The sequence below is a fragment of the Pezoporus wallicus genome, unplaced genomic scaffold, assembly GCF_028554395.1.
Source record: "Pezoporus wallicus isolate ANWC-B61680 ecotype Strahan unplaced genomic scaffold, APGP_CSIRO_Pwel_v1 contig_14027, whole genome shotgun sequence".
NCBI lineage: Eukaryota > Metazoa > Chordata > Aves > Psittaciformes > Psittacidae > Pezoporus > Pezoporus wallicus.
Genome location: NW_026640337.1, coordinates 257,535 through 269,999, shown reverse-complemented (window position 1 = coordinate 269,999; position 12,465 = coordinate 257,535). Strand labels below are relative to the sequence as shown.

The 12,465-nt window shown below is 64.1% G+C and overlaps 3 protein-coding genes across 3 annotated transcripts; 2 read left to right on the top strand and 1 right to left on the bottom strand.

Moving 5' to 3' along the window:
* The first annotated feature begins 2,257 nt into the window (after positions 1-2,257).
* NDUFA11 (NADH:ubiquinone oxidoreductase subunit A11) lies at positions 2,258-3,452 on the top strand. The gene is made up of 2 exons (XM_057418793.1): positions 2,258-2,528; positions 3,263-3,452. The coding sequence occupies exons 1-2, from the start codon at positions 2,258-2,260 to the stop codon at positions 3,373-3,375; spliced, it is 384 nt and encodes a 127-aa protein (XP_057274776.1). The 3' UTR covers positions 3,376-3,452.
* A 1,502-nt stretch (positions 3,453-4,954) lies between these two features.
* Positions 4,955-8,558, top strand: KLHL33 (kelch like family member 33). Its single transcript, XM_057418711.1, has 4 exons — positions 4,955-5,626; positions 5,757-6,690; positions 7,066-7,236; positions 7,771-8,558. The coding sequence occupies exons 1-4, from the start codon at positions 4,996-4,998 to the stop codon at positions 8,345-8,347; spliced, it is 2,313 nt and encodes a 770-aa protein (XP_057274694.1). The 5' UTR covers positions 4,955-4,995; the 3' UTR covers positions 8,348-8,558.
* A 1,477-nt stretch (positions 8,559-10,035) lies between these two features.
* LOC130604299 (platelet glycoprotein Ib alpha chain-like) lies at positions 10,036-12,322 on the bottom strand. Its single transcript, XM_057418720.1, has 2 exons — positions 12,295-12,322; positions 10,036-12,021 (listed from the first exon to the last, which is right to left on the bottom strand). The coding sequence occupies exon 2, from the start codon at positions 12,016-12,018 to the stop codon at positions 10,051-10,053; it is 1,968 nt and encodes a 655-aa protein (XP_057274703.1). The 5' UTR covers positions 12,019-12,021; positions 12,295-12,322; the 3' UTR covers positions 10,036-10,050.
* Between the last annotated feature and the right edge of the window lie 143 nt (positions 12,323-12,465).

Sequence of the window (12,465 nt, the reverse complement as noted above, 5' to 3'; positions counted from 1 at the left end):
AGAACTGGCCATGGGTTTTGTTCAGGATGGAGTTAGGCCACAGCAAAACTCTTCATTCAATCTCTGCCTTAAGGCTCTTATTAAACTGGTGACAGGTACAACCAGATCCTGCCCCTGTGGTTTGAGGTTAATGTAACTGCATTAAAGCTTGGATCAGAGATTGAGCAAACAAACCACCCCATGCCTGGTGGTGTATTCCCTGCGCTGGGGGAGTGGGGGGCTTAGAAGGAAGGTTGGGGATGAGCTGTTTTACCTCCTGCCAACAGCCTGCAGCACCCTCCTGCTCCATCTTTGCTCTTAGGTCTGTAGGCAGCAGTTACTGCATTGTATGTTCTGGCTGCTGCCTGATGTGGGCACAGCCTTCCACACTTCCTGGGGGCAAGGGGGGAATAGTGAAGAGTGTAATAAAAGTGAGCACCTCACCTGATAGGGAAAATGGTGTCAGAACAGCAGGAGTAAACTTACCCGTACAATTTGGATTACACCTACAGGAAATGCAGGCGTTAAGGGGCGAAATGTGCAGTTCCAGCACCTTTCCGTAGCCCTGTTCCTAGTGCATGAGGCACCGAGCCAGAGGAGGGCAGGGAATGAGCCACATAAATAGTCCTCAGCTCTCCCTGGCTGGAAACGTGTCCAAGCTGTTAGAAGCCTGCAGGAATAACACCCCCCCCCCCAACTTTGTCTTCTCTCCCCATTCCCAGCCGCTGAGGTATCCATTCCATTGCCTGGTACTGCTGCTGTCCTGCAGGCTGAGTGGCCTCTTGTGCTCCCAGTGAGTGTAGAAAATGGTTTATTTCCTTCCTGGGGCCATGTTACATGTTTAAAAAGTGATCATGTTTCCCCGTAACCCTCTCTAGCTTTAGGAGTTCTGTCATCGTTTGTCAAGATTTCATTAAACTGACTTTTCACTGTGTGCTTTTCTCCCCTTGTTCTTTGGGTTTTCTGTGCACTGACTTGCTGAAACTGACCTCTGGTCTTGCTCAAGTGGACTCTTAAAGGCAGCCTTAATTCCCATCGACCTTCTATGAGTTGGGGGGGGGGGGATATGTTAAATACGTAATTCCTGATGGAATTCTGATAGCTTCCCTCCAGCTTCTAATGGGACCATGGAAAGGCGAAGTGGTGATGTTGTATTTGATGGTCGAGGGACCCGTCAGGACCCAGCTGGAGGCCAATGGCTGCAAGTCCCTGCGCTTCCAGCCAGCTGTGCACGTGGGAAACGCTATTGACACCGGTTGCAGCTCCTGGTTGTATTCCATTGCAAGGACAAGACAAAAATCATCTGCTGAAGAGTCTGGAGCAATTCTCTAATGGGCAGGAGTTGCTGAGAACTGTCTATGGAGACCTCAGAGCAGCTCCAGTGCCTAAAGGGGCTGTAGGAAACCTGGAGAGGGGCTTTGGCCAAGGGCCTGCAGGGACAGGCCAAGGGGAATGGCTTTAACCTGCAGAGGGGAGACTGAGATGAGCTCTTAGGCAGAAGCTCTTCCCTGTGAGGGTGCTGAGGCGCTGGCACAGGGTGCCCAGAGAAGCTGTGGCTGCCCCATCCCTGGCAGTGTTCAAGGCCAGGTTGGACACAGGGGCTTGGAGCAAGCTGCTCCAGTGGAAGGGGTCCCTGCCCTGGCAGGGGTTGGGGCTGGAGGAGCTTTAAAGCCCATTCAACACAAACCATTCCGTGACCACCCCCAGGTCTCCTCGGAGCCTCCTCTTCGGGCTGAACCCCAGCGCTCTCCGCAGGCACCGCGGGGCCCAGAGCCCGCACATGGGGGCGTTGGTTTGGGTCAGGCACGGAGCTCACGCACCCGAGAGCACCGGAGGCCGCGCGGGGCCGCTGCGGGCCGCCGATACCTCCCTGAAGCCGCTCCGGGGGAGCGCTCGGGTGGCGGAACCGGGTCAGAGCCGCCGGGATTCGAACCCCGGCCCCGACTCGGCTCCGGTTCGGCTCCGGTTCGGCGGGCGGGGCGGGGCGGGGCTGACCGGCTTAGGCAGAAGCTCTCCCCTGTGAGGGTGCTGAGGCGCTGGCACAGGGTGCCCAGAGAAGCTGTGGCTGCCCCATCCCTGGCAGTGTTCAAGGCCAGGTTGGACACAGGGGCTTGGAGCAAGCTGCTCCAGTGGAAGGGGTCCCTGCCCTGGCAGGGGTTGGAGCTGGAGGAGATTTAAGGTCCCTTCAGCCCAAAGCCTTCCATGATCCAGGTGATGGCCGGGAGGGACCGGAGGGACCTTGTGTAATGCTCAGTCTCACCACAGCAGCCAGAACGTGATGCCCGCGGGTAACCGAAAGCAGATCTTGCTTCGTTTCCCTCTTTCCTGCCGTGCCGCCCCGTGCCCGACACAGAGGTGTTCGTGTGCCCTCGGTTCCTTCGGGATTTTGGTGGGTTCACTCGTGGGGTTTTGCCTCTCGCTTGCAGCCACGCTGGGGGCCGTGTTTGGTGTGACGACCTGCCTCAGTGCCGAGATCCGGGAGAAGCCGGAGGACCCCTTGAACTACTTCATAGGAGGCTGTGCCTCAGGAGCCATCATTGGGGCAAGAAGTAAGTCAATGAATCCTGATGTCAGCTCCCCCTCTGAGTTCATTCCGTGCCGGTTTGGTTGATGCTCCATTGTACAAGTCTGCTGAAGTAAATACTGCTGCAGAGTGGCACCAGAGGTAACATCAACCTGGTTTACAGAATGAGCAGAGCTGGCCCAGTCCTGCTGGTTATAACTGTCAGTTCTACCGTGAAACTGCAGGGTATGGAAGAAGGAACTGTGGAAATCCACGTGTTCTTGGGAACAAACGCGCTTTATTTTAGCTGGAAGATACGTTCTGACATCTGCCCTGCTCTGAGGGACAAGCTGCATCTTGCTGCTCTCAGGCTAGATCAGCCCCTGCAGTGCTTGGCCAGCTCTGCTTTCTCTAGCATTCAGACTCTGTTAAAGGTGGGAGGCATTCGCTGAAGTTGGGATGAAATTGATCCGTACTTTTCCTGGTTGCTGAGCCGATGGGAGACGGAAGCAGGGATTGCTGGTTGTGTCACTGAGGTGCACGATGTGAGGTTGCCTGTGGAAGGAGATGGGGGGCGGATTGGAGGAATTGGTATTTCCATTTGGAAGCTAAAAGCATGAGAAAATGTAAATCCAGGTGGTTTTTCTTGGCAAACGGCGTTCCTGAGGCTCAAGGGGCTGTGAGTAGAAGACAGAGTGATAGAAGAATGAGTCTGTCACGATCTCCTGGATAGAACTTGTGCACTAAGAGGTCTTTTCTGCTCTGCTGTGTTGTTTCCAGCTCACAATTACTTCACCGGTACCATGTCCTGTTTGGGGCTTGGGATCACTGCTGCCCTCATGAAGATTGGCAACAAGGAGGGCTGGAGGCTGACGGGACCTCCCAAGCTGTGACTGTAGCCTTGCCCTGTGAGCTCTCCTGGGAATGCTCTGTGGAATGAGGCTCTGGAATAAAGATGCTGGCAAATCAACAGCTGGAATCACAGAACTCTGGGGCTGCCCAGCTGCTGGAGGGGAAGCTTCATCTGCTGCTGCTGCTGAGCCAGGCCAGAGGAGGCCCCGGAGCTGCTGTGAGGGCTGGAGCAGCTCTGCTCTGGAGCCAGGCTGAGAGAGCTGGGCTGGGGCAGCCTGGAGAAGAGAAGGCTCCTGAAGGGGAGACCTGAGAGCAGCTCCAGTGCCTGAAGGGGCTGCAGGAAACCTGGAGAGGGGCTTTGGACCAGGGCCTGGCAGGGGTTGGAGCTGGATGAGCTTTAAGGCCCCTTCAACACAAACCAGGCTGGGATTCTGTGTTTTCTGTGCACACGTTCCGTTGCCTCTGTGTCCATGTTGCACACGCAGGCTTGAGGGACACAATAAGGGAAACATCTTCATGGTTACAGACGAGGCAGGCTCAGGAGCGCAGCAAGGGATGAGAAAGAACAGATGGGAGTTACAGAGAAGCAATAAAACGTCACAGGGTGGGAAGTGCTGGAGAATGGAGGGCTGGGAAATCTCTGGGCACGCGGGGTTCAGCCGGACCCATGGGCACACAGGGGACGGGGATGGGAGCTCACAGGCAGGGGCTGCGGGGGTGGGGCGGGAGCAGAGGTGTGAAGGGAGGGGCCCGGACACGGGGGGGGGGAGCCAAGGACGGCGCAGGAGGGGCCGGGGCGTCCCCGGGGACGCGGTCGTGCGGGGGGAGCAGGGCGGAGCTGGGGGTGCCCGCGGCTCCCGGTGCGAGGTGAGCCCGGCCCAGGAGCGCGCCACGGGGCTGCCCCGCCCCCAGGCGGGGGCTGAGCGGGGCTCGGGGGGGGCGGGGCTGCCCCCGCAGGTCCCGGCCCTGCCCCCCCGCGCTATAATTACCGAGCCACGTGCCCGCGGGTCACGGCGGGGCCGACGCAAGGACGCGGCGGCGGCCGGCAAGGGACACGTGACACGCGACACGTGAGGTGGCGCCCGGGCGGGGGGCGGCGGGGGCCGGGGCCGGAGGCTCCGCTGCTCCTGGGGCACCGGAGCTGGGGCAGGGGCTGGAGAAGGGCTCGGGGCGTCCCCTGTGGGGCTCGATGGGGGCAGCGGGCGGGGAGATGGGGCTGTGGGGTTTGACGGGGGCACCGCGCTGGGAGATGGGGCTGTGGGGTTTGACGGGGGCACCGCGCTGGGAGATGGGGCTGTGGGGTTTGATAGGGGGCACCGGGCTGGGAGATGGGGCTGTGGGGTTTGACAGGAGCACCGCGCTGGGAGATGGGGCTGTGGGGTTTGACAGGAGCACCGGGCTGGGAGATGGGGCTGTGGGGTTTGGTGGGGGCACCGGGCTGGGAGATGGGGATGTGGGGCTGCAGGGTGCACTTTGGGTCGGTGGCTTCATCCTGAGGGTTCAGCTATGAGGCAGGTGAGCGCCATCAGCCTCAGCTACAAGGCAGCAGCGTGGCCTCTGCTCTCGCCCATGGGGCTGCAGTTTTGGCAAGAGGCATCAGCTTCAGTTGTGGGGCAGTAGCAAAGCCTGGTGGCCGCAGCTATGGGGTGGAGGCGTTGGCAATGGACCCCGTGGCTCTCAGTGCAGGGCAGTGCCATGTCCCCAGGCAGAGGCTCTGGCTATGGGATGGGTTCAGCACTGACCCTGCTCCGTGTGTTCCCGCAGGCAAGATGTGGGTTGCAGAGGGGCCGGCCCCGGCCCAGTGGAACCTGTGGGACAGGGCCCATGCCCGACACGTCCTGGCCACGGCTGACGACCTCCGCGCCACGGGGCAGCTCGTGGACGTGTGCGTGGGCCCAGAGGGTGACATGGCGCACGCTGTGGTCCTGGCCTCCGTCAGCTCCTTCTTCCTTCGCTTCCTGGAGGGAAGGAGCAGGGAGCAGCACCAGGCCCCCCCGCCCCGTGTCCCCCTGCCCCCCGGGGCCACGCTGTGGGGCTGGAGGGCCGTGCTCGCCTTCGCCTATGGCGGAACCGTGCCCCGCGGCCGCAGGAAGGAGGTGGAGGAGGCTGCCCGGGTTCTGGGGGCCCCGCGGGTGGCGGCCGCCTGTGCCCTGTGCCTGGATGGGGACTCCCAGGAGGGGGGTCCCGAGGCCCTGGAGGAGCAGTGGGAGACGCTCAGAGCCATGGGGCAGCTCCACGCCAGGGGCCTGGGCTGCGACCTCCAGCTCCAGGCAGGGGACGAGGTCATCGCAGGTGAGCGGGGGCCTGAGGTGGGGACGGGGACAGGCGGGTCCCTGGCAGGGCGAGGAGCCCATGGGGCTGCTCCCCTCGGTGCTGGGGCTGGGGGGCTCCTCTGCTGCCCCCCCCGTTCCTCTCCCCCCAGTTCAGCGCCTGGCCCTGAGCTGCTCCTGCGACTTCTTCCGCGCGCTCTTCACGTGCCCCATGCGGGAGGCCACGCACGACCCCGCCGCCCCGCTGGCCACGGGGCTGTCCCCCGCCGAGCTGCGCCTGCTCCTCGCCTTCGCCTACACCGGGGCTGTGGCCGGGCCCTGGGCCGCGGTGCTGGAGGCAGCCGAGACCTCCCTGCGCTACCAGGCCTGGGGGCTCCTCACGCTCTGCATGGATGTCTTCACCCGCGGCCTGACCCCAGACACTGGCCCAGACGTCCTGGCCTTCGCCGTGGATTACGGGCTGGCCCAGGTGAGCCGCGTGGCAGAGGACTACATCTTGGCCACCTTCCCCAGCGTGGTGGCCACGCCGGCCTTCCTGGATCTCCCTGCGCACGTCCTCATCCGCCTCCTCCGTTCCGACGGTCTCAACGTCCTCCACGAGCTGGAGGCTTTGGAAGCGGCGTCCCGGTGGCTTCTGGCCAACGGAGATGGCCAAGAGGATGTGGCCAAGGAAGTCCTGGCCTCTGTTCGCTTCGCCCTCATGTCCACCTGGGAGCTGAAGAAGGTGCCGTCAGTGACTGCAGGGGTGGCGGACCCAAAGGTCGTCCGGGAGCTCATAGTGGCCAGCTTGGCCCCCATGGCCCAGCTGCCGTGTCGGGTGCGGTCCCTGCAGGAGGTGGTCGTGGTTTGCGGTGGGGAAAAGCTGGCGTCCAACCTGGCCGCCCGCAAGCCCAGCGAGCGCCTCTGGTTCGCCCACCGCTACCTCAGCGCTGTGGGGCTGGTGAAGAAGGTGGAGTGGAGGGCGCTGGGGCACTTCCCTGACGGCCCGCGCTTCCGCCACGCCATAGCGGTGGTGGGCAACACCCTCTACATCCTGGGCGGAAAGCACTACTACGGGGTCCGCGACACCCTAGCCAGTGTCTACAGGTGAGAGCCGCCGAGGGCCGCAAGGCGCTGAGTGGCACCGCGCGCTGCGGGATCAGAGGAGGCGCTGGTGGGGCCGGAGCTGCCCCACGGCCCCGGGGTGCTGTGGCGTTGCAGTTGGTGGAGCGGCCCCAGGGCATTTGGGGCTCCGTTGGGGGAAGCACTGGGGGGTGCTCTCCCCCTCGGGGCTGTTGTAGCTTTCTGGGGTAGGGCCGGGAGGACGGGGGCACGCAGTGGGTTTGGTGGGGATATTCCCACGCGAGGCACGCACGTGGCTCCAGGCATGCCGGAATTGGCTGGTTGCGCGCGGGTTGCTGCCCGCAGCGGTGCCGGCGTCCCTCATGGCGCTGCAGGTAACGGGTCACCTCCTGCCCCCAGGTACCAGCCCCTGGACGGCTCCTGGGAGCGCTTGGCCAGCATGAGCTGCGGACGGAGCTACTTCCCTGCCGTGGCTCTTGGGGATTCCATCTACGCGCTGGGGGGCAGCTCTGGGGAGCTCTACTGCACAGACACCGTGGAGTGCTACGACGTGGCCACCGACACCTGGAGGTGAGGCCGCGCCGCACAGGCACTCGCTTTTCTCGGCCCTGGGAACCCCTTGCGCTGGCAGTGGTGGCCATTGGGTGGTCTTTGGGCCACGGAGCCCCTGGCCTGGGTTTAGCAGTAGCTATGGAGTAGTTTAGCGATGGAGAAATGGCGCACAGTGGCCTTTGGGAGAGGTCTCCTGGCTGTCGAGCACCCGTGTCCCTTGGGGTTGGCCTGCGTCACCTACTGGGTGCTGGAAAAGCTTTTGGCCAAGACAGATCATTTCCAGCTGTGTTCGTTGGGTGTTGGCCAACACTGTCCATTGAGGGAGTCCACTGTGGGTTGACCAACAGTGGTTTCTGGAGTCTGTGAAGTGTTGGAGTGATGTCCCCTGGGCATCCATTGTGTGAGAGCTGATGCTGCTCGCTGGGGCTCCTTGGTGCTGGCCAGGCTGCCTGCTGGGCGCTCAGTGGAGCAAGTGGAGGGCTCCTGGCAGGTTCTCCCCATGGGGCAGCCCTGCTTGACCTCCCTTCATCCCCTCCCTCTCTCCTCGCCCAGGCGGTGCCAGCCCCTGCCCATGGCCCTGTGTGGGCACGCGGCGTGTGCCCTGGATGGTGCCCTCTACGTGTCGGGGGGCTGTGATGAGGCATCCCAGTGCCAGGCGTCCCTCCTGCGCTACGTGCCGGGTGCTGCTGCCAAGCTCCTGGCCCCCATGAATGGCCCCCGGGCCGGGCACATCATGGAGGAGGCGGGCGGGCAGCTCTATGTGGCGGGGGGGCTGTGCCAGCGCGCCGGGCAGACGGGCTACAGGGACCAGCTGGCCTTTGAGGTCTACAGCCCCAAGCTGGACGCCTGGGTCCTGCTCAGCCCCCTGCCCCGCGCCCACGTCGTTGGGGGTGCGGCTGTGGTGGGGGGGGAGCTGCTCGTCCTGGGTGGGTACAGCCATGAGACCTACCAGGACACCCACCTGATCCATGCCTACCAGCCCGGTGCCCGGCGCTGGATCACCCGGGGCACCTTGCCCCATGCCTACACTGAGCTCCAAGCTTGCGTCCTCACTCTCCCCCCTGCCCTGCGTGGCCCCAGCTGCCTCGAGGACCCCTCGGGATCACCTGAAACCCCCAACAGTGCTTAGGGAGGCTTCAAAGCTCTGCACCCCAGGTACCCTGGCATCCCTCGGTATCCTCCATGGGCACCTCTGTGGGACAAAGTCACCCCCAGATCCCTCCTTCAGAAGGGGTTCTTCCCGTGGTTTCCAGCAGTGCCGCACCCCAGGGTAGGTGCCCTAGACTGTGGGGACCCCATGGGACAGACACCCCCCCCCCCCACCGCAGCCCTGTGCCTCCAGGGATACTCACTCTCTGCTCCGAGCCCTTACTGGGAGATGGGGATCCCCCAGTTCTCCCCCATACTTGGGTGGAATAAAAGTGGCTCTGGAACCGCCCCTCTGGGTCGTCTTGTTTCTGCTGGGGAGCCCGCACATCCAGGTGCTTCTCACAAGGAGCAGCAGAGCAGGAGCCCTGCATGCTGGGTGGGTGGAGGGGGCACCGGGATGGGGCGAGGGCTCTGGGGTGCCTGTGCTCACTGTTCCGTGCGTGTGCCTTGGCAGTGAGAGGCACCTTGGGGTGCGTGGGGGATCCTGAGCTCACAGCTCCCCAGAGCAGTGGTTCAGATGTGGTCTGAAACGAGCGCTGAGCAGAGGGGACAATGGCTTCCCGCAGGCCCCTGCCCCTGCCCTGTTCCCCCGGCCCAGGCTCCTGTTCTCCCTCTGCTGTGCCAGGGGGCACTTCTGGGCCTCCTCCACCTTCCTGCCAACCAGGACCCGGAGCCCTCTGCCCCAGCTCCGCTCCCCACGCAGCCTGTCCTCCACTGCCCGCTGTGCCCTTCATCCCAGGGTGCAGGACTTGCTCCCTGCTGGCTTTCCCCTGGTTTCTGCCAGCCCCAGGGTGAGCGGTGCTCCCTTGAAGGATATTCCCGTTGGAAGCACGCTCAGATCCCTCCCAACCTGCTCCATGTGCCAGTGGGATAAAAACGCGCTCAGTCACCTCCTCCATGGCACTGATAAGGACTTTAAATAGAAGAGTTTCCAGCACGGTCCCACGTGTTGTATTCCAGGTTAACACCATCCAGGAAGAGTTATGATCCATTGACAACCTGACCTTCACACCACTTTATACCTGTCTGTTCTCCAGCCCTTCAGAGCAGGAGAGCTCATCCTGGCAGGTTAAAGCCTTTTCCCCTCGTCCAAAGCCCCTCTCCAGGTTTCTTGCTGGCCCCTGTAGGAAGCTGGGTGTAAGTGGACCTTTCCTCTCTGTCTTCACTACTGAAACCAGTTTTGTCCTTCACTGGGCCCTGGCAGGACTGTGACCAACGAAGCCAGCAGCCACGTGAAACTGAGGCAGAGGGAATATTTATTCTGTGATTAAGAGCCTGGCACCCAGTTGGAAGCATCCTGCAGCTTTAATGTGCACCGGCTGAGCAGAAGCAGTTGGGAGGCAGAGCACAAAGCAAGCTCTGCTGTCCCACACTCCCCAGGCAGAGCACAAAGCAAGCTCTGCTGTCCCACACTCCCCAGGCAGAGCACAAAGCAAGCTCTGCTGTCCCACACTCCCCAGGCAGAGGCAGCCCCAGACACTCACTGACCAGTTCAGGACATCTCCTCCCCATGGCAGGTACCTGAGTAATGGTTTCAGCTCGAGAAACCTCGGGGCTGTGAGGGTGACGCTGGAGGGAAGAGCTGGGTGCCTTTCCCTGGGCAGGCAGAGCTTGCCCTTGTAGAAGAGGGGCCCATGAAGCAGAGCCGGGACCCTCCACCTCTTGCCGAACGGGAGGAAGCATTTACAAGGTGTTGCCAGCGTATTTGACTCTCACCTCACCGATGGCCTCCAGGCCCCTGTCCAGGCTGTAAGCAGGAGGGGTCCTCAGGGAGCCGAGGTTTGTGACCGTGAGCTTCCTGGAGAGGGACCTGAATGAAGCCTTCAGAGGGCTCTGGTGGATCCAGAGCTCCTTCGTGGTGCAGAAGGAACTTGCCGGAGGACTGCACTGTGTGCCCAGGTCTTTAATCGTGCAGTAAGTGACCTGCGGGTACAACTGCACTTCTTTGATGGTGCAGAACCGGGTGTGCTGGAGGAGGCTTTTGGGGCTGCTGAGGGGCCTCACGGGGCCTCCTGCCGCCTCCCTCTGCCTCAGCAGCAGGTACGGAACCTCTCGGCTCTGCAGGGACTTGTGCCAGGAGGGCCACCCCACGAGGCACAGCCAGGCTGCCAGGGCCAGCGCGCTCAGCGCCAGCAGAGCCAAGCAGGCGAGGTAGAGCACCCAGTGCAAGAGGCAGCAGTGATCCAGCACCCAGTGCCCGCCCTGCAGAGCATCCCCCGCTGCCCACGAGCGCAGCACCGGCACCTCCAGCCCGGCCGTGGGGCAGGGACACAGGGGCAGGGGCGCAGCCGGAGGGGAAGGTGCAGGCTGCGTGAAGCCTGCGGTGCCCCGGGTGTGAGTGGCGGTGACCAGCGGTGTGGTTGACACCAGCGGGGGAGATGAAGATGTGGCCAGGGAAGAGGCCTCTGGCACGGCCGGAGCAGGCAGAGCCACGGGGGTGGTGGGCAATGTTGCGGTGGCCGCCACGGGGGTCGGCAGCGAGGCGGTGGCTCGGTGCGGGGTGCGGGCAGGAGCAGCGGTGGCGGTGCTGGGGGCCGGTGTGGGGGTGAGGGTGGCGCTGGCTGGGGCAGGACTGGCGGTGCTGGGAGCGCTGGGCTCTGTGGGTGCAGTGCTGGGGGTGGCGGGGGGAGGCCCGGTAACAGCACGGGGCACGGCGGTGCTGTCTGTGGGGACGGGTGGGTGCGGGGGGGAGCCGGCGGCCTTGGCAGCTTTCCCTGCCGTTTCTTCCCCGTCGCCGTAGTCCTCCTCCTCCTCCTCCTCTTCGTCCCCCACGTTGCCGCAGTTGGGCTTGAAGTGGATGATGGGCTTCCCCTGGTGCTCGGGGGGGCTGTGGCACAGCACCCGCTCGGGGGCCACCTCCACCTTTGTCTTCTCCAGGCCCCGCTCGGGCTGGTAGACGCTGCCCTCGTTGCGCCGGATCCAGCCCCGCAGGTAGTGCAGGCGGCAGTCGCAGTGCCAGGGGTTCTCGGTGAGGAACACGTACATGAAGAGCTGCCCCTCGGGGAAGAAGCCGCTGGGGAGGCTCCGCAGGCGGTTCCCCGAGAGCCACAGGGTCTCGAGGCGCCGCAGGTCCTGCAGCAGCTCCCTGGGCAGCTCCTCCAGGGCGTTGTCGGAGACGTCCAAGTCCTTGAGCGCCCCGAGCCCCGCGAAGGCGTCCGGGGGCAGGGTCCGCAGCCGGTTCCCGCGCAGGTCCAGGTCCTGCAGGCGCGGCACGGCCCGGAAGGCCCCGGGGGGCAGCGCGGCCACGCGGTTGTGCCCCAGGGCCAGGCGGGAGAGCGCCGGCAGCCCCTGCAGCGCGGGCAGCGCCTGCAGCGCGTTGCGGGACAGGATGAGCTCCCGCAGGGCCGGCAGCGGGGGCCCGGCGCGCAGGGCCTCCAGCCCGTTGTCGGACAGGTCGAGGTCCTGCAGGCGCGGGAGCGGCGGGAAGGAGGCGATGGACACGGACACCAGGCGGTTGGCGCCCAGGAGCAGGATGCCCGTGTCCGCAGGCAGCCCCGGGGGCACCGCGCTGAGAGCCTGCCCGGTGCAGTTCACCTCCAGGAGGTCCTTGACCTTGTTCATCTCCACCGGGCAGGGCTGGCCGGGGTCGGAGGTGCCGGCTGGGGCCGGCAGGGCTGGGAGCAGGAGCAGGAGCAGGGCAGGGAGCTGCATGGCCTGGAGGGGAGAGCCGGGAGGCGTGGGCACAGCAGGAACGTGCCCTGTGCCAGCACCACTGCAGAGCCAGCGGCTCTGTGGTGTTCGCATCCCCGCAGCCGTCCCGTCCCAGAGAGCTCTGTGCTGGAGGAGCCTCCCTCGAGCTCCTTTTCCCCGGCTCCACCTGAGCCCCCTGCTAGGTCCGGGTCCCCGGGGCAGGAGCTTCCCCCGCACGGACGTGGCTGTGCCAGGAGCACCCCCGCCCTCCCCGAACGCGGCTTCCCCAGCACTCACCCGCGGACCCTCCAGCACTTGCGCTGCTGCTGCTGCTGCTGCTGCTTTGCCTCCCGAGGCCAGGCTCCGCGCTGGTGGCAGGGGCTGCCCTGGCCTCTATCAGCACCCACAGCCCCGGGCAGGAACCGGCGGCTTCCTGAGCAGCACAAGCCCATCTCCGGCCGTGCCCGT

Coding starts and splice junctions, on each gene's coding strand:
- NDUFA11 (XM_057418793.1), top strand. CDS start 2,258: ATGCCCGCGGGTAACCGAAAGCAGATCTTGCTTCGTTTCCCTCTTTCC. Junction 2,529..3,262: donor AGCCATCATTGGGGCAAGAA/GTAAGTCAATGA, acceptor TGTTGTTTCCAG/CTCACAATTACTTCACCGGT.
- KLHL33 (XM_057418711.1), top strand. CDS start 4,996: ATGGACCCCGTGGCTCTCAGTGCAGGGCAGTGCCATGTCCCCAGGCAG. Junction 5,627..5,756: donor AGGGGACGAGGTCATCGCAG/GTGAGCGGGGGC, acceptor CTCTCCCCCCAG/TTCAGCGCCTGGCCCTGAGC. Junction 6,691..7,065: donor ACCCTAGCCAGTGTCTACAG/GTGAGAGCCGCC, acceptor TCCTGCCCCCAG/GTACCAGCCCCTGGACGGCT.
- LOC130604299 (XM_057418720.1), bottom strand. CDS start 12,018: ATGCAGCTCCCTGCCCTGCTCCTGCTCCTGCTCCCAGCCCTGCCGGCC.